The 19,594-nt window shown below is 40.1% G+C and overlaps 1 protein-coding gene across 1 annotated transcript in view; it reads right to left on the reverse strand.

Annotated features, from left to right (window-relative positions):
• Positions 1-18,139, reverse strand: part of LOC306881394 (cadherin-8-like) — a gene marked incomplete at its 5' end in the record, with an annotated part of 81,777 nt that extends 63,638 nt beyond the window's left edge. The window contains one exon of the mRNA XM_079435483.1: positions 18,023-18,139. Within this exon, the coding sequence (XP_079291609.1) occupies positions 18,023-18,139 (117 nt within the window). The remainder of the gene's footprint in view (positions 1-18,022) is intronic.
• Between the last annotated feature and the right edge of the window lie 1,455 nt (positions 18,140-19,594).

Here is a 19,594-nt window from a genome sequence, read left to right on the forward strand (position 1 = left end):
AGAAAATAAATAAAGGGAAGAGGAAGTTAGTCAGACCTAAACATACAGCAGCTTATTCTGACCAAGAACCACCCACTTAGACAGGAAAAGCTATATCACACACACACGCATAATAATAATATTACTATTAATAATAAATAAATAAATAAATAAATAATGCTGTGGCATTCTTTGCACATGATTGTGCAGAAAACACTTCAATGAATTATACTGAAAATGACTAGAGATTATAGGTTCATCCCAGTTTGCATACTTATACTTAACTATTTAATTTATTTTCACTTAATTATTTATTTATGTAAAAAGTGCACTTCAAATATCCAGGTGAAAGATTTAATTACCCCCCCCCCCCCCCACACACACACACAAAAAAAAAAAAAAAAATGCTTGAAACGTTCAACATTTCATGCACTGAACTGTCACAGCTTTCTTTGGTAGAGGAGAGGAAGGGGCTAACAGACTCTGACAAATGACAAAATAACCTTAAAAAATTCATACACTAGACAGCAGATTACACTGAATTATATAAATGCATATATGGGACACAACTTATCTCTCATACAACATTATAAAACAAACCAAAATATATAGTTTTACATGAGGATATCTATTTAAACTGGCCTACACAAAGCTCTCAAAGTTTCAAACAAGCAAATCAAATCCAGAGATTATTTCTTCTTCAAGTGCTAGCTGTGTATCTATGATTAAAAGCACACACCTCTGTGACCTTAATCTTACAAGTTATGTAAAATCAGCCAATCGGTTTGAATTTACTAGACTGATAAAGTGCTTTCCAAATTTGTATGCAACACGTATCAGACGGTTAATGCACGGTCTGTGGGCGGTTGTAGGCAAGCAGTCTGAGGCTAGCAGTCTGGTAAGCAGGGTTAGTTACCTGAAAGTGAGAAGCTGTAGTGTTTTTCAGAGCAACAGAAACACGTAGCAAAACAGCTGAGAGCTGTAACTCTCCAGAGTGGATCAGTGGGAGGAATATAGATAATTCATGAAGTGTCAAGAAGGTTGAACAGGGCAAGTACTGCTCTGTGGTCTAACTCGCACCACTCAGTACAGACCGTGACCAGGAGCGACTGAACAACAGAACTGCTTATTGTGTGCATATATTACGATAGTAGTAATATACAAGGTCGGGCTTGTTGTGATCAACCCTAGATTCATCCAGAAATCCTCTGAAACAATCATCATGGTATTGTCTTCCAAAGAGACACTCTCTCCTAGAAAAAGATAGGAGGTTTTGCTACACCACCGTTTTAAAGCAAAACATTTCCTCGGTAGAATAGTTGGGACAGTTTCAGTGGATTCCCAGCAATGTGTCATGGTCGGAAAACAAAAACAAAGTGGCAGTTAACAGCAAATCCCATCACAGGCAGCACAGAGAACATGAATCGATTGTCCGTTTCAGGGATTCACTGCTTCTTACATTCAAACTGTCACAATATTTTTCTTTTCCCCTTAGCTATAGGGCACACTTCCAAATGCCACTAAAGCGTTTTTAGACACCAGCATTTCTACGACGTAGCTCGACTGTAAAACGGGCTATTTTATTTCGGAATTGGAGCAGTGTAGCTTTAACGCCCGACCGGCGTTAGATTTATATCCCCTCTCAGCTCCAGTCATTGTGCTCAGTGAAACTAATCCACTCTGGCTTTCATTACAAAATGACAGAGCGCTACTAATTAATATTTGATAGCAAAGTTATTCATATTTAATATTGTAATGTAATTAATAATAACATAATGAATATTTCAAGGTTAAGTTGTAGGCTCGCATTTAATGAAGCGTCAGAGAATAATACTGAGCTCACACGCTTATTTACATGGATGCATTATTGCGTAATTTGTGTTGAATGAAAATATGAGAGATGATGATATGGGTTTAAACCCAAAATGGAGTCATGCCTTTATGTAGGCCAGATCTGTGCTGGTAAATGTCCCTTTAATTTCTTCCCCTCCCCCTTAAACAAATAGGTTCCAGAAGCATAGAATGAGCAGTTATTCTGGCTTTAATGCTGAAATCAGCTTCACAGTACACTGGACATCAGCATAAAGGAGACACGTGTCAAATCAACTGGTGTTTGCTTGAGCAAAACATCATTTCTAGATGTAGAATTTTTTATTTTTTTCTTAATAATAAAAAAGAAACATTCACAGCCTGGCTGATGGCTTTCCAGCTCATACACGCTATCTATCAAGTGTTGTCATGCCCCCTGTAAGGCAAATAAATGTCCACAGACACGTATCCATTTTCTTTTGTGAATAAATAATCAATGGTGTTCTCTAGTTTTCAAACTGACACTCCCAGTGATCTTGTTCTTTAGCTCGGATTGCTAAATATGAATTGCATATTATCCATTCTCTTTTTGCTACAAACACATAATCCCATCAGAGCACATTATAGTAAGAAAAGGCATCACACAGCAGTGATATTAATTTGTGCAGAGTATACCTGCACTCCAAAGAGAAGAATGATGTCCATTGTGATTAGGCTTCACAACACGCTCCAGCCTAAAGAAGGGGAACAAACTTATCTGCAAGATAGAATCTAACTGACATATGTTGTAATAAAACTGACATGTTTTAAGTAAACACGTCTAAATTACTCTTTGTTGGGCAAAAACTATGTGTTCTTTCCTGCCCCCTCACTGTTATGAGTGTTGTATAAAGATAGCATGCATCTAAATCAAATACAACAAGTAGTTGGAAATCTCATGTTCAATCCACATTTAAGTGATATAAGCCAGTAATGGATTTAGAGTTAAGTGATGAAGATGTACATTGTGGTTATTTTGGTGGCAAGTTCGAACACTATTCATGGATAAATCACTTAGTTGTGGTAAAAGCTAATAGATGCAAAATTAGCACATAACATATTTGTGATGTATCATACTGTACGAGAGACGGGGGTGCAGTGCTATCTCTTAGCAAGGTTCTGACTGAATAATCTAATTACATAATATGTTTTCTTTCTAGCAGTTGTTTTGTATGTGGGTGAAAATAATTTTAGCAAATGTTATCCCCCAAACTAAAATCCACCATTTTTACAATAACTTACATTTTTATCAATCAATCAATCAATCAAATTTTATTTATATAGCGCCATACAACAACCTGGAAGGTGCCCAGGGCGCTTTCCAGTATAAAAACAAGAAACACAGTAGACAGCAATAAATAAAAGCACAAATATGCATAAAAACAGCAATCGAGTCAGTGGCTACATATCAAAAGCTTGTCTGAAAAGATGTGTCTTCAACTGCGATTTAAAAACACACAACTCAGTGATGCTTCGAAGCTGTCCCGGAAGTGCGTTCCACAGCTTTGGGCCCTGAACGGCAAATGACCGGCTTCCAAACTTTTTATAATTGAACTTGGGTGTGACCAGCATGATGTGTTCAGAGGATATCTATTTTTAATAACCTATCTATCTATCTATCTATCTATCTATCTATCTATCTATCTATCTATCTATCTATCTATCTATCTATCTATCTATCTATCTATCTTTTTTTACAAATAAATGCTGTTGGAATGGAATCACTATTTCCACAAAAAATATATTAAATATGAATATTTAAAATTAAATTTGAATATCACTTACTGTAATAAAATGTCACAAAATTAATATTTACTGTATTTTTTTACAAATAATTGCAGACTTTCGAAATTTCTTTCTGCTATATTAAAAAACCTTACTGACGCCAAACAGTATTGCATATGTCTACACGGAAACTGACTTTCAAACATAAATCTCCCCTTAGAAATACTCACTAGAGTAAGAAGTGTGACAACTAGCCCTAGCCTCCCCTATAACTCCACAGCCACCTAAAACAAGCTCAGTCACGTTAAAGAAGTGCGAGCTGTGCCGTGTTTGATGCACCTTTCAGAACCAGGTGATGGCGAGCTGCACTGCCAGCCCAGTGAGTCAGACCACTGAGACCACCGAGACCGCAAAGCCACGTGAAACAGTGAGACTGTTGTCTGCTGCTGTCTGCTGTCATGTTGCTGCAGCCTGCTGTCATGTACCGTAGCTAACTCTTCTTCTCCATTCCGCGGTGGCTCTCTCTCTCTTTGCTGTCTCTCTTAGCCCTGCCATGCCCACTTCTACACGTATGCTAATCGTCTCCTCCGACTGGCAGCTGGTGCTCAAGGGGAGTTCGGGCACTGACAAGACAGGAGCCGGGTGTATAATTAAACATCAGACCGGCACGTAATAAAAGCTAAAGGATGAAATGAGTGTAATCTCGGCCTGAGGTTCCTCGATAATCAGCCCACAACCACATGCCTGGCAGAGATGGCAGGAAAAAAAAAAAAAAAAAAAAAAAACATGCCGATTTGAATGACCCATTTGAATCACACACCTCCCACTCTTTATTTGATTCATTTTTTAATTAGAGAGACAGGGTGAGGGAGGACTGCAGATCTTAGGTGATGGAATGAGGTGGTGAAAAAGAGAGGGTGAGAGGGAGAGAGGGAGAGGAGCAGTGTTCAATCTCTTTCAACAGCATGGCTTCCTATCTCACTGCAACATGGAACTTATCTGAGCTCTGCAAGCCATGCTCATGAGCACTTAACCTTGCGGTTTGTTAAGAAAAAAAAAACAGCAGAAAATTGAAGACCAATCAATGCTGGCCCACCAAGAAAGCCGAGTACAGTCCACACCTCATACGTCCACCCATTCACCTCCATTCTCCATGCATTGTCCTCCTACAGACAATCATTCTGCTCCCCGGCACAAATATTTCATGACGTTAAATAAAGCACAACACATTAGAGAGGAGCAGAATGGCACATCACCGTCTGAGCGCTCCCAGCTGTCTCCATCACACACAGAGAGCCCTATAGCATTGTGAATGTGTCAGCCTGAGAGCCTCATACTCATTTGCCCTTCTACCTTGGAGATCATCATGGGGAGCCCATTTGTTGTGTTTGTTTATGAATTTCTGCTGATCAAAAGCTACGGCAGAATCCAACAAAGGCTGTGTAATTGCAGCTCTTGAAAAATTGATGCCGCTCTTAAGGACTTTTTTGTGTCACACAGATATTGGGAAAACACAGGTGTAAAGGCCACATGAGAGCACATGTTTTATTCACATGCCCAAGTGACAGGAGGCGGCAAGCAGAAACAGTGGAGAATTCAAGTGAGAGGCCTTAATTAGCGAAGACCCTGCCAAATTTTGGACGCACAAAGGATGGCATTTTCCACCTCACTGATGGTGAAGTTAGTGTTCAGTCAGTGCAGTGAAGCTAAAGTGACTTTACAGTAAAAACATTATGTAATTCGTTGGAAAAAATAAATAATAATAAAAAAATAATAATTAGTTGGAAAAAGTATATATATATATATATATATATATATATATATTATATATATTTTTTTTTTTTATTATTAAGAAAAATTACTATTCAAAAATACAATAAAAAAATTAAAAAATACTATGAAAGGTCAAATTAACCTCATAAACGTTTTAATATACTATTGATTCAAAATATGTAGGGAAGTTTAACCTTGTTTGAAAAAAGAAAAAAAAAAAGAGCATGAGGAACGAGCATGTCTTGTTGGCTATGGTAAAGTGCTAGCGGTTGGACAAACATAGTGCCAGGTTGGGCTCCCGAGGTTCACGCTTGCAGTGATCTGTGAACAAGCTGCTTTGGCCTGCTTATACTATAGTCCTCTCAGGACGCAGAGCTCTCTGCACAGGTCCGGTGCCAGGTCACTCTCCTATCCCGTAATTATCTCCATATCACCTCACCTCTCTACATAAACACATATGCATGGGGCAAATTGCACACTACACCTGTAAAATTAATTTTGAGTTTCCCTTCATTCTGTATTCGCTGCAGAACATTCCCAGAGCCTGTGAAATACAACACCATGCATAAATTAGCATCCAGAGCTGTATTTTTCCTCTGCCTAATTGAACTGTTAAAGATGGAAACTGTGCAAGAGTCAGCGATGCCAACCTTGCCCTCTTCTTCACGGCAATTATTGCTCCTTCACAAAATGTCAACCGAAAAGGCATTGAGGCAGCAGAATTAATGTTTCCACATGATAAGTAAGCTTAATATTCAGCCGACAATTAGACTACTCACCCTGCCAACCAGAATTGGATCGGGTCCAGAGAACTCCTCCAACACAAACATTTGATTCCAAACCCATCCTCTCTTGGCACGACTGAGGATTCTTTGTCCTTCGCTTGGCCGGTTTCGCGGGATCATGGCTGATGCCGTTTGTAAACTTTGTGACTGATTGTTTAACGGAGCCATGGAAGAGTATGGCACACAAGTAATCCATACTAGCAGGAGAGAAGTCCAAAGATCTCGCTGCATCTCCTCTCCTCGTTTTCGCATCTTTGTAATTTTTTCTCTTCGTCTTTTTTTTGCTTCCCCTCCAAAAGTCAGGGGTCGACCAGCTGACGGACAGCTGAATGGTTACTCTTTTGTTCTACGTATCTCCCAGCTTGAGTTCATGTTGCGAGGAGGGTCACGGATGCACTCTGATCTGTGTCCAGAACACAGAGAAGAGAGACGCACGGAGAGATGCGACATCCATTAGTTGGTTCATCAATGTAAGAGATCTAGAGGGGAGAGACAAATGCAGACTTACTGGAAGTGCATGTAAATAAAACTGACAAGCCTGAGGAGTGAAGTCTCAAGGTCAGTTGGATATGACATCAGAAATCGAGTCAGAGCACATCTGTCTTCTATAAAAGCATATAGTGCAGCACAGAAAAAAAATGTTTTTACTCTCTAAGCTACTGGAAAACGAACTATACAATCAAGCCAATTGCGGTTTCAGGTTACAGTTTTTGTTGTGTCTACATTCCTTGCACACACCAATATTTATGAGCACCAATATTTAACACCAATAGCACACAAAAAAAGTTGATACCCATTAAAACAAAAATAATTAAAAAAATAATAATAATTAAAATAAATTTATTCTCAATAACTAGAAAATGATAGGATTATGAATGATGATCTACAGCAATTTTGAGGGCCAAAAATGAGAATAAAAACACCATATTTTCAACATATGACTGCAGCATAGACTATAAATGCAGTAAACTTGAAAATCAGAGAAGAGAAAAACAGCAGTATCTCTTCATGCTCACGAGCTGATTTCATTTCCCTGAAGCAACTGCTTTCAATGCCCTTGACATATTGCAACATTACGGCGTAATTTAGAGTTTGCAGGATGGCTAAAAAATATATTTAGAATTTTTATATCAGAAAATATAAGCCATCCCTTTTTATGATCCTGTATTTACACTATTTGTTTTGCAATTTGTCCATGCACTTGATTTCAATTCAGATACCAGCAGCAAGTCTTTTTTTTTTTTTTCTTCTTTCTATCTGGTTGACCATACAACAATCATAAACTGTATTTCACTAAACCGGATTATTTAGCTGAATAGTTTGAAGCAGCATCCTCTGGAGAACTCTGTTATCTATTATTTCATATGTTTAAGGCATCAATAGGCAGCAGAAAGGTGGCTAAGTGGAATTCTGACTTTTCATCTTTTGATGTAGTACACAACAGTCAGGTATATATTTGGTTTTCTAAAAAAAAAAAAAAAAAGGTTTGTTTAAAATGAATTCAATTACCCTGTAGACTAGTAAGCAAGCCACACATTGGAAACATTCACCGCTTAGCCTTCCTTCCACAGTGTAACTTCAGCGGGCAGTGAAGCTTTTGCACTCTAACACCATATACAGACTCGGCGAGCAAAGGCGATGCTTGAATCACTAGCGCATTTCAGCACCAGAATAAGTGGACAGCTCCTCAACAAAAAAGTGCTTTACTATTTACTATCTCGCTTTCTGGCTCTTTAGAACGAGTAAGAACTGCACGATTTCGATACTTAAAAGCAGGAAAAAATACTCAAGAGAAGCAGTATAGAGCACTGCATAAAACACACGGCACAGCGAGTTGACTAAGTTGATTAACCAAGACGTTCCCAGACCACGTTCTGGTTGAAAGTAAACACACATATTCGATGCACGACATTCCTGACCGATATGCAAAGCAAATAATGGACAATGCGTATTTACGGTTTGGTCCGCAGGCTGTCAATCTGTCTCGCTCTCGGATCAATCACTGTAGCGCAAACAGCATCAAACGAAACAAGTATTTCAGTCGAGCAAAGATGCACGCACCTCCCGCCAAATGACAAATCTGCGCCTGTTAATTAGTCTTTAATACTTACTGTATCTCATCCGGACGTCCGTTCCATGTCATTCACAGAAGATAAAAAATATCAGAGAAGGGGAAAAAAGACGTGACTTGTTTCTCAATACTGCTGGCACTTGTCTTTCTGTCAATTTTCTGTCAATTGGAAATGGACAAGAACAAAATAAGAAAATAAGTTGACAGACGCGGTTGGGAACAATTATGATCCGTACAGTTTAGTGGCTTGGCGTTGACAGGGTGTCGGTGAGCTCCGGCAAGCCCGCTCGCTGAGTGGAGGAGTGAGGAGAGATGGACGAGAGGTGTTTGGTGGGAAGAGCCTCCCCTCTGCCGCGCTCATTGGGCTGATAAAGAGGCAGGTCCTCAGCTCTGGCAATGAATGCGCGCGCCCTACCCTGGGAATACTGAACTTTTATGTCAGTGCGTTGGTGTTTTTCCCAACCATTTTTTTTTTTTTAACGCATTCTGCTAACAAAGCACCCGTACGTGTGTCGCGTCCTGACTCTTCTTCGACGGTCCCCTGGTTTTCCGTATAATTTAGGCTCGTGTTTTGAATGCAACGAGATTTTAGATCCATAACCAGGACGCAAAGTCTATACTTGGTGCTGTTTAAGCATCTCCGCGGCAGACTTGCTTTCTGGCCAAGTGTGACGGTGAATACAGGTAAATTTGGACACTTTTGCCTTGAGATGACTGGGGGAAAATGTCCCAATCAATCCATGTCCCAATTAACCTCCATCTATCTATCTATCTATCTATCTATCTATCTATCTATCTATCTATCTATCTATCTATCTATCTATCTATCTATCATAAATGTAGGATATACATAATTACCATAATACATAATGTTTTGCTTGATCGACATCCCGCCAGAAAGCACGTGATCGCTGTTGTTATGGTTACCTCAAGCCAGCGCAACATCGATCATTACGTGCTCCGGTAATAACTTGTAATCTAACTTTTCTCTATTTGCATTACTAAAACGTTTGAAAAACAGCCTGACATATACGTACTGTATATTCTTATGAAAATAACAGGCATACATTTCAGTATTAGACTGGAATAGTTGGTCTTGGTCTTTCATTTGAGACTCATGTGGCGACGAGGGATGAAATTCAAAGCTTTCTGGCACAGCTCATGTATCAAAATGTATTGAAAGGATCTCTAAAAGTATAAAAAATGAGTCCACAAATCTAAAATGACATTTGATCATGTTTAAACCCATAACTGTACAGCTAAATGTTCTGATCACGCTGGATAAATCAACAACAACTTTAGTATCTTCACACGACCCTGAACTGATACTGTGAGCATCTCCACTCTTCAATATCAACTCCTAATTAAATTAAATTAAATGCATTACTTGCAAACATTCAGCCCATTCAATCTGCTTTTCAATCACTGAAATAAACCCACCAGTAGTTCAGCGCTCATTAGCGCACACGAGATTTATCTGGACACGTTTCTTGTCCACATGCATTGAAGACTCTTAAGATAGAGATGCATATGAAGCTCCGGTTCAACGGGCTCCCTCTAGCGGCCAAACATCAAGCAGACATCAGGAGCATTCTGGACTGTGGTCAGTCAACCCTTTGGGCTTAAATCTTGCAGATGCAGATGTTTAATAAATAATTCGCCTCACTACAAAATACTGAGACCTCTGTATTAAAAATAATATCAATAAAAAATAAATTGTTCACATGCTAGTCTCAGAAGCCTTCACAGATAGGCTACAGTAGTTAAAATATTGATCAAAATAATGATCAATAATTCAAATGTTAATTTCTGAATATTAATGTTGCAGATAAAGTTTGTCAAGGAGAAGTTATTTTTTATTTACATATTATCTTAATATCACTCGCATACGTAGTATTGCTAAACTATCCTTATCAATTTTAAAGCTTGAAGAGAGCTGCTTTGCTACAAATTGCTAGTCTTTTTTAACTTTATCCTCACCCACATGAACAATCACAAGTCACATGAAACAAAATTAGAATTATAAACCACAATCCTAACAATGTGATTTATATTTCTGCTTTTTGTTTCCTGATATGTGTAGTGGTTGTCACCTCAGAAACTGATCATGGATATAAACCTGCTCGCATTTTGCATCCTGCTCAACATCCTCTTTAACTCTATTTCGGTTCTGCTATGCAGTTTGTCAAGCTGCTCTCCAGTGGTTCTTTCTCTCTGTCATTGATTAATTCCACTGACACAGCCTTTACCGGTGATCAAAATATCAGACGTCTTCTGAAAAAGGCAAAGTAAGTGAAGGGGAAACGGTCTTTAGAGCCCAAGCTTCCTCAATCGATCATTGGTTACTACATTGTCAGTGGAATTAATCACAGGCCTGGTGCGCCGTGAACTGCTGGCACCCTTCTCCACACACCTCAGCCCTGTCATTTGCAAATGGCGACAACAGCCTCGGCAAACAAACAGGAAACAAGCTGTGATTTATTCATTTGTCTCTGCATTTACATCAAATCATTTAGAGAGGCAATTACTTGGGGATTTTCCCAGCTGTTTCGCATAGATGTGAGGCTATGTCTTAAACAATTGTCTTTCTTATTGAAGACTTGTTCCTGCTGTGAATTCCAATCTCTCGTGACTCATAAATCATAGTGTTGGCATGTCTCAATACTATTGTATACTGTATGTGCTTGCATACTTCTTCCAAAATTGCACATTCATGGCCACACACTGTGCTGCAATGCATAGCACACTTCAGAGATGCTAAAAATGTATTTCAGTGCATAAATGTGTGTATACATTAATACACACATGCTGTGATGAAAATCCTTAATCTAATTTAGTGATCCTGGTCAGAAATGTCCAGTCTTGGATTTAATCTTTTTTCATGTTGTTTTATTTAAATTAGAACAGGTTTTGCATTTCTTTTTGGAACTGATTCATCATAGGCATCATTGATCTGGGCATATGCACCTCAGTTTTTGAGTGAATAACTGTTTGTGAATAATGTTTACTCAAAAACTGAAGTGATTAACCTCAAATAAATCAATGAGGCATTTGATCAATCAGTGCCAAAAAGAAACACATAAGTTGTGCTAATTAAAGGAAAACAACTTAATAAAAAGATTTAAGATTTAGTAATAATATATATCATAATGAGAAATCTATGAGTAATTTTAGGTAGACCAGTCAATATATATATATACACACACACACACTTTTATTAAAAATATAAACATTATTATTATTATGGTAAGTTGTTATTCCTTGTATGAGCAAGTTTTAGTCCAATGCGATAAGATTAACTAGAATTTTCAGAGAAAATTCCCCTCCAGGTCAAAAGGACTAGAACCGAACGTGGAATACACATACTGTGTATAAATGCATATTTAATATGGTTGTTATCATATCTGATGCCCATGTTTAAGCATATGCAACATTTACTCTCAGAGCATCAGTATATACAGTTGTCCAGCTATTAAGTTTAACACATTTACGCACCTGGTGGAGAATGAGATTCACTGTTGGACTCTCCATTCAAAACACAATCCAACAAGACAAGAAGATAATGGACTGTGTTTATCGATTTCACCTCAACCAAAGCAAGAAAGAGACACTATTCTTTAAAGAGCAGCCTCAACTTTATAATAACAGTTTCAAGTGGATGACTCTCCATTCCTGCAAAGTGAGTGTTCATTCAGTGTAATAGAATCTCTGTGACACAAATAACAAATAAAGATATGCTATCTGATGCAAGAACGAACCTACAGCAAACTATTTCCTTCTCCATCTTAACTTCTGTAGGGGGATGAGTAAAACCAGATTTGCATTTCCTGAAGGAAATGCTAGAGCTTGCAAAACAGTGTAAGATTAGTGTTCAAGTTTTAGGTAAGATTAGATTTCATTGGCTTTGGTTCTGTGTAAATGGAATGCTGCATCAGAGCTGCTTTGTCGTTGTCATGATACTAAGCAACTGTCTTGTTTTCGGTCGGCTGTGCACAGAACCAACAGCTTAAAGGCGGATTTAAATAGTTAATATAAGCAAGGAAGACAAGACCACATTAGGCTTAGAAAATGCAAAATGAATCAATATGTCAATCTGTGATGTTTAGATCCACTATTGGTTAAATGTTTTCTTGGCTATGAAAATTCACAGGCATGCAACAAAACAAAACTTTTTCATATGTGCTTGTTTCTCAATCAACAGAACGAAATGTCAAGTAGGAACACACCATACATTTTTTAAATACTGAACAGGCTATACATTTTATAAAAGTTACCCAGTAAACTTTCCTTACCTTTTTATAGAGTTTACAAAAACAAAAATATAGCTAGCGCAATAGACTGAAATTATCTACAAAACACTGAAGTCGGTATGTTAAGCAGTTTGGGCTAAAACAGCAGAGAAATATGGCATTACAAGTGAATTGCAATGCACTGCAAGCACTGTAATCACTTTTTTGTCATAAAAGTCCCGCAATATGTTGACTGTTCACATCTCCGTGTTATTTTGGAAAATACAGCCATCTTCAGCCACTCACAACAGCTGCTCACCAGAATTGCAAAGGTCGCTCACTAATGTAGCAAAGGAATTAAACAGTCAAAGTTCACTCCAAATGCATGAATAATGATTTACAAATTTATGATGAGACTTTCCACCATCATACCCCCATCTTTCTGTGCTGGCACACACAAACACACACAAGCACACTTCCATTCATGGCCTCGGGGGCTTGCGATGTGTAAACAGTTTCCAGCATAGGTTTAGTGCCGTGATTAGCATATTAACACTCCTAAAAGTCAAATTTTAATTGGTAGCAAATTAAAGTTAATTGGTTTTTACGTTGATGATTTTAAAGCTCTGCAGATAATTAAGTGCAGTGTTCAGAATTTTGATATGTTGACATTTTGAGAATGAACAACCTGGATCCTAAATGAACAACATAACTGAGATCTTAATCATGCAAATTGAAAACACATAGCAGATTTGATTATCATGGGTTTCATATTGGCCCCCTATTAATTACACTTAACTTATTTATTTATTTACATCCACTTACGTGTACTGAGTGTATTTCCCAATTGCAGTAATTATTGTTCTCCGATAATTCCTAGACTCAAAAGCACATAAATGGTGCCGTGTCAAATAGGTTGCTGGGAATATCAGGTACAAACGTACATTTTACGCTAATATCCTGGCAGTGAGCTTTCACAGTAAGAAGGTGTGATATGATTGGAATTAGCCAGAGAATCTGGTGGGCCACAAGCCTCGCTCACATTTAGCTGAGAGCCCAAGAGCTCATTCTTTGGCACAGAGATTCATAAACTGTCATGCAGCTGAATGAAGCGCTCCTTGGGGCAAAGTGGCTCTGTCTACCTGTCTTAATAAGTTGTACAAGTTGATTAGAATAGGATACAGTAGCAGACCTCCCATCACGAGAGGAAGCAACTGGACATGAAAAACCGTTTAGCGGAATCCATTTTGAGCTGGGCTTCTAAAAGTAGACGCTGACGGTTGCCATAAATAACAGAGGTGGCGTGATAATGGTGCAAGTTACCTTTAATAGCGCTCATTAAGACTGACACCTTCTCCATTTGGGAGGAGATGAGAGGAGGCTCATTATGATCCCTCCGCATGCACAACTCACACACAACGTGTGTATTGTGTATGTAAGTATGTAAGTGTATGTTTGTTTGAGCAGGTATTGTAAGACATCATTGTAGACATTTGCAATGGCAATTGTTGAGGAATAAACTTGAAATTGTGACTTTAGTTTATGGAATGGAATAGGCATTAGCAGAGACTATTTTTAGATCTGACATTCATTCATGTGTGTGTTATTAAAAATGGCAAGGTTTATGAAATATGCACTTCCCCTTAGATGAAATGAGAATGATTTATATAACTGAAGTCAATTAATATGTTTCATCATTATTACTAACTAAACAATGTTAGCAACAATAACCATTTATCAGAAGCAGAAAGAAACAAAACTGCATTGTGGACCTTTCTAATAATAAAGCAGAATTAAAAAGATAATGATCTCTTTGTGTACTCATAAAATTATAATAATTTCATTTTAATATTGCACAGTACAGTACGGTTTAATTGGTTAACATCTGTTACTGCATTAAGCAAACTAAGCATGAAAAACTATTTACGGCCATTATTCATTTAATTAAACTCATTTGAATTGAATTGTGAATTGAGGCAACTTGATGTTAAAAAGTTTATGTAGAAGTTAACATTAACAATGGATTGACATAATACCTAATTAAATTTATATAAATTAATATACATACTGTTAAAAAAAGTAAAAAAAAAAATCAGCATGTTTTACAAGAAAATTATGTTGCTTTTCTACTTCAAAATACCATATTTAATTCAATATTTTACTTGCCATTCCTTCATAATTATTTGTGAAATTTACTAGCAATTTCTGAAAACAACCCACTCACACACCAGTAAACACAGGCACAGTCAAACAATTAAAAAACAACCCATTTGATTACATTTTACCAGAAAACACACAAGTAAAATTATTTGTTTTTACCATATTGTCACAATGACTACACCCTCCGAATGCACATGTCTAAAACTAACCAGTTGTGTTTCCAGAAAAACTGCCCTGTGTGTACAATGACTTTCAATAATATAGCCTTTTGAAGTTCATAATGTGTTAATGTAATTTGTGTAGCTAATACCTTTATTAATAAAATCTCACATGATGTGGCTTGCTTTTTTTGTCAACTGAAGGAAACCAAAGCATCATAATCAAACATTGAAGCAGCTATCTGAAAACTAGGGTATTATTGTGAAACTGGCTGAGAGTTGAGGTGCTGTGGTGTGGGGAAGAGACCAATACATCCAGGAGTGACTCAGCTGACTAACCATGATTTTTATTTAGCTCTAAATGCGTAGTTACCTTCCTGCTGCTGAAAATAAAACAACCTAGTCTCATGGCATTTACGTACCTGGGTGCACTTTTTAGCGAGACACGAAATACGTACCAATAAGTACATATTACTGCAGTTTCAGTTTCCTAAAGAAACAAACACAAGAGCCAGTAAAACTCTGAAACCTTTTACTCCGAGTTTTGATTAATAAACCATATTTTTTGCACAATTACTTTAAGAATATCATGTTACGACTTCAAAACAATATTAATATTCTGGGAGATTTGAAAACTGATGCTTTTGAATGTTAGCATAGCACATATTCAGCCTCGTATCTATGGGTTTTCATAGACGGAAAGTTTGTTCGGTAGCTCACGGAGTACGGAGTCGTACTTAGAATCCCGTGTAACTACGGTTCGACAAAACAGTTCAAATCTGCATAAAAGGAAGTTGAAATGGCACGGTTGCATCAGCAAATACGTTTTTATACCAGTTTTGTATTTGTTAACACTATCGGGTAGGTTTAGGGATGGGTTTGGTGTAGGGCATATTTCCAACACGATAGAGCATTAACTTTTAAGGACAGACCCCAGATATTTGAATTCTGAACCGCCGCAGTACGTACCTATATCAACATAATAAAAACGTGCCAGGGTTCACGTATTTAACCTGTGATCTAGCGCCACTCGGTGGACATTTCTCTTTGAAACTGTACGTAAAACGGTGACCAGGTTGAAAGAAAACATGGGTAGGTTTAGTGGGTAATTTTAGATGTGGAGGATGTAATCATGTAATGTAATGACAGTGGGGTAAAAATAAAAACTTGTACTTGTGTGTTTTCTTGTGTCTCCAGGTAAGTCTTTAAAGTCTCTTTTTCCTCCTATGTAATTTATAAGTTGAATAATGTGAATGTGGGCATTTTTATAGGTCAGACAAAAAGGAAGCTGAGATTGAGAGTGGCCAAACATAAACAATTCACAAAAAAAAAAAAAAAAGTATCCAGTGGCAAGACATTACAACGAGGTGGGTCATGACTGTCATAGCTCTCAATTGAATCCATTCCATGTACAATATGAGCTGGGAATAGATTGAAAGGTCTTCTACAACATGGTACTTTTTTGGATATATATACACACTTAAGGGAACTAGGTTACTAGGCTAATTGTTTAACTGTGACTGAATGTTTTATTGGTATGTGAGTGGGTTGTTTATCAGACCTCCTACTTGTTAACCCACTGTCTTTTTTCTCTACTGATTGCAAATAGTTAAAAGAAAGATTTTGTGGGCAGTTGATGTGCATCCTAAGGAAGGCTGTGTCAAATATTCTAGCCTAGGCCACATGAGTGTCACGGGACGCCGTGAAAAGCACCGTGGAAAGATGAGGTCAGGGTCCAAGTGCAGGGGAGGGTGCTTTTAATAAGCAACAAAAAGGCCAACACGGCACAAAAAACAAAACATAAAAGGACTGGGACACAAAAACGGCAACGAGGTGCGTGTATCCCAGCCCAGAGCAAACACTCGAAACAAAACAAGCATATACATGAAATAACAATCAACGAACCAGGCAGGGTGGTGGGAAAGGGGAGACTATATAGTCTGTGGCAAACGGAGAACAGCTGGGAGTGTTAAGTCTGTGGTTAAGCAGGTGTATGTGATTACGTAGATGAGTCCGGGAGGAAGGGAGATGGTGACCTCTGGTGGCGACAGGGAAGAACTGTCGAGCCCGGACTCGTGACATGACCCCTCCCTAAAGGAACGGCTTCCAGACGTTCCACCAACACCCCCAATAGTCCGGAGGGAGGTGGAAAAGGGGGAGGGATGGTGGGCCAGGCCCGTGCAGCGGAAGAGGGCCCAGAGACGGAGGCAGACACGGGCGCCAGGACGGCGCCGGAAGAACAGGAGGCCAGGGCGGACACGGTGGATTCATCCGGGGAAGCTCGCAAGTGGACACCGCTGCCTCGGAAGCCTTGTGGGCGGACACCGCCGCCTCGGAAGCCTTGTGGGCGTGCACCGCCGCCTCGGAAGCCTTGTGGGCGTGCACCGCCGCCTCGGAAGCCTTGTGAGCGGGCACCGCCGCTTCGGAAGCCTTGTGAGCGGGCACCGCCGCTTCGGAAGCCTTGTGAGAGGGCACCGCCGCCTCGGAAGCCTTGTGAGAGGGCACCGCCGCCTCGGAAGCCTTGTGAGAGGGCACCGCCGCCTCGGAAGCCTTGTGAGCGTGCACAGCCGCCTCGAGAGGATTGTGAGCGGCCACCGCCGCTTCGGAAGCCTTGTGAGCGGACACCGCCGCCTGGGAAGCCTTGTGAGCGGGCACCGCCGCTTCGGAAACCTTGTGAGCGGGCACCGCCGCCTCGAGAGGATCGTGAGCGGGCACCGCCGCTTCGAAAGCCTTGTGAGCGGACACCGCCGCCTGGGAAGCCTTGTGAGCGGGCACCGCCGCTTCGGAAACCTTGTGAGCGGGCACCGGCGCCTCGGAAGCCTTGTGAGAGTGCACCGCCACCTCGAGAGGATCGTGAGCGGGCACCGCCACTTCGGAAGCCTTGTGAGCGGGCACCGCCGCTTCGGAAGCCTTGTGAGCGGGCACCGCCGCTTCGGAAGCCTTGTGAGCGTGCACTGCCGCCTCAAAAGCCTTGTGAGCGTACACCGCCGCCCTGGAAAGACCACGAGCAGACCACGCTGCTCGCACCGACATCAGTGGGGCATGCACGCTGTGCATCAGCCCAGGATGCTCCAGAATTGGGTGCGAGGCACTGGGCGCGGCCACCGATGCCTCCGCCGCCCCCCGGATTGCCGCCTCGGGAGAGCGGTGAACGGGCTCCGCAGCTAACTCCACCCTGAAGGCTAAGCCGCTCACCTGCAGAGCCAGGTCAATGTAGTCCTCCAGCGACTCCTCGGGGTCCCAGTATGGAGCCAGGGACTTGAAGGGCTCGGCCAGGCCTCCGTAAAAGAAGACCATGAGGCAGGTCTTCTCCATATCCACCCGCCGAGCCACTCCAATAAAATCCCTGGCATACTCCTCCATGCTCCGGTCTCCCTGGCGGATATTGAGGAGCTTCCCTGCTGGACCCATGTCTGCTGGTTCGTTCTGTCATGGGACGCCGTGAAAAGCACCGTGGAAAGATGAGGTCAGGGTCCAAGTGCAGGGGAGGGTGCTTTTAATAAGCAACAAAAAGGCCAAAACGGCACAAAAAACAAAACATAAAAGGACTGGGACACAAAAACGGCAACGAGGTGCGTGTATCCCAGCCCAGAGCAAACACTCGAAACAAAACAAGCATATACATGAAATAACAATCAACGAACCAGGCAGAGTGGTGGGAAAGGGGAGACTATATAGTCTGTGGCAAACGGAGAACAGCTGGGAGTGTTAAGTGTACAGGTGTGTGTGGTTAAGCAGGTGTATGTGATGTGGCAGGTGTATGTGATTACTTAGATGAGTCCGGGAGGAAGGGAGATGGTGGCCTCTGGTGGGGACAGGGAAGAACTGCTGAGCCCGGACTCGTGACAATGAGTATCTTGGAATATTTTGTTGTTTTCATTTGATTTAAACCTCTCTCACATATCCAATGAGCACCAGTGGCTATATAGTTGTTTATAACCCTGTATTACACTCTGGCTTTTTTTGAAGATTGTTCAAAGGTAATTTTTGATGCGCGTGTATCAGAATCAGAATCAGAAAGAGCTTTATTGCCAATTGTATGTATGCGATGATACTACACAGACCTGCATATTAATTACTATTGTAAAAAACATACATTTAATTTAGCACAAACACATTTTATCAAATGTCATTGTTTGGGTGAAGCCATAAACACGTCAAACTGACACACTCAAAGACAGGCATTCATCTGACAGTGTAAACAGTGTTGTCGCCTCCTGCTCGTGTCTCTTGGGTCTTTTTTTTTTGGAAGAAGTTTTATTTTTTGACAGTCACACAGACTATGTGCTGCTGTTTTGTAACAGAGACTGAAGTGGATCTATCAATCTTTCTCTGTGCTGTTAACATATTTAGATCAACTCTGCTGGACAGTTTAGGCATGTATAAGCATTACAGCTTATATATATATATATATATATATATATATATATATATATATATATATATATATATATATATATATATATATATACCTCAGAAACACTGCAATGGCACCATTTTGAACATCTAATTCTCTATGACAGTCACCCTGAGAATATTACCCTGTGAACCCCCCACACTGAGGATTCAGCCATGTGCAGAGATCACTTGCTGTGCTTACACAAAGCTTTAAGCAGGACGTTCCCGTGCAGATGGGGATTGAGGCTCCTCTCGTGTTCACTGAGAAAAGTCCACAGTGGGATTCCTATCTTCTAATTAATAAGTGGTTTATGTGGTCTACACCCAATAAGATTGGTACAAAAAACATTAGAACAGCCCTTCTAACATCGCAACCAAGGATCTCTGAACGCCTCTGGGAATGCACCACTGCACCAAAAGCGTTTTGTTCTAGAAATTTAATTGCATAATCTACAGACTTGTTCCTGT

The sequence above is a fragment of the Barbus barbus genome, assembly GCF_936440315.1.
Source record: "Barbus barbus genome assembly, chromosome: 2".
NCBI classification, from domain to species: domain Eukaryota; kingdom Metazoa; phylum Chordata; class Actinopteri; order Cypriniformes; family Cyprinidae; genus Barbus; species Barbus barbus.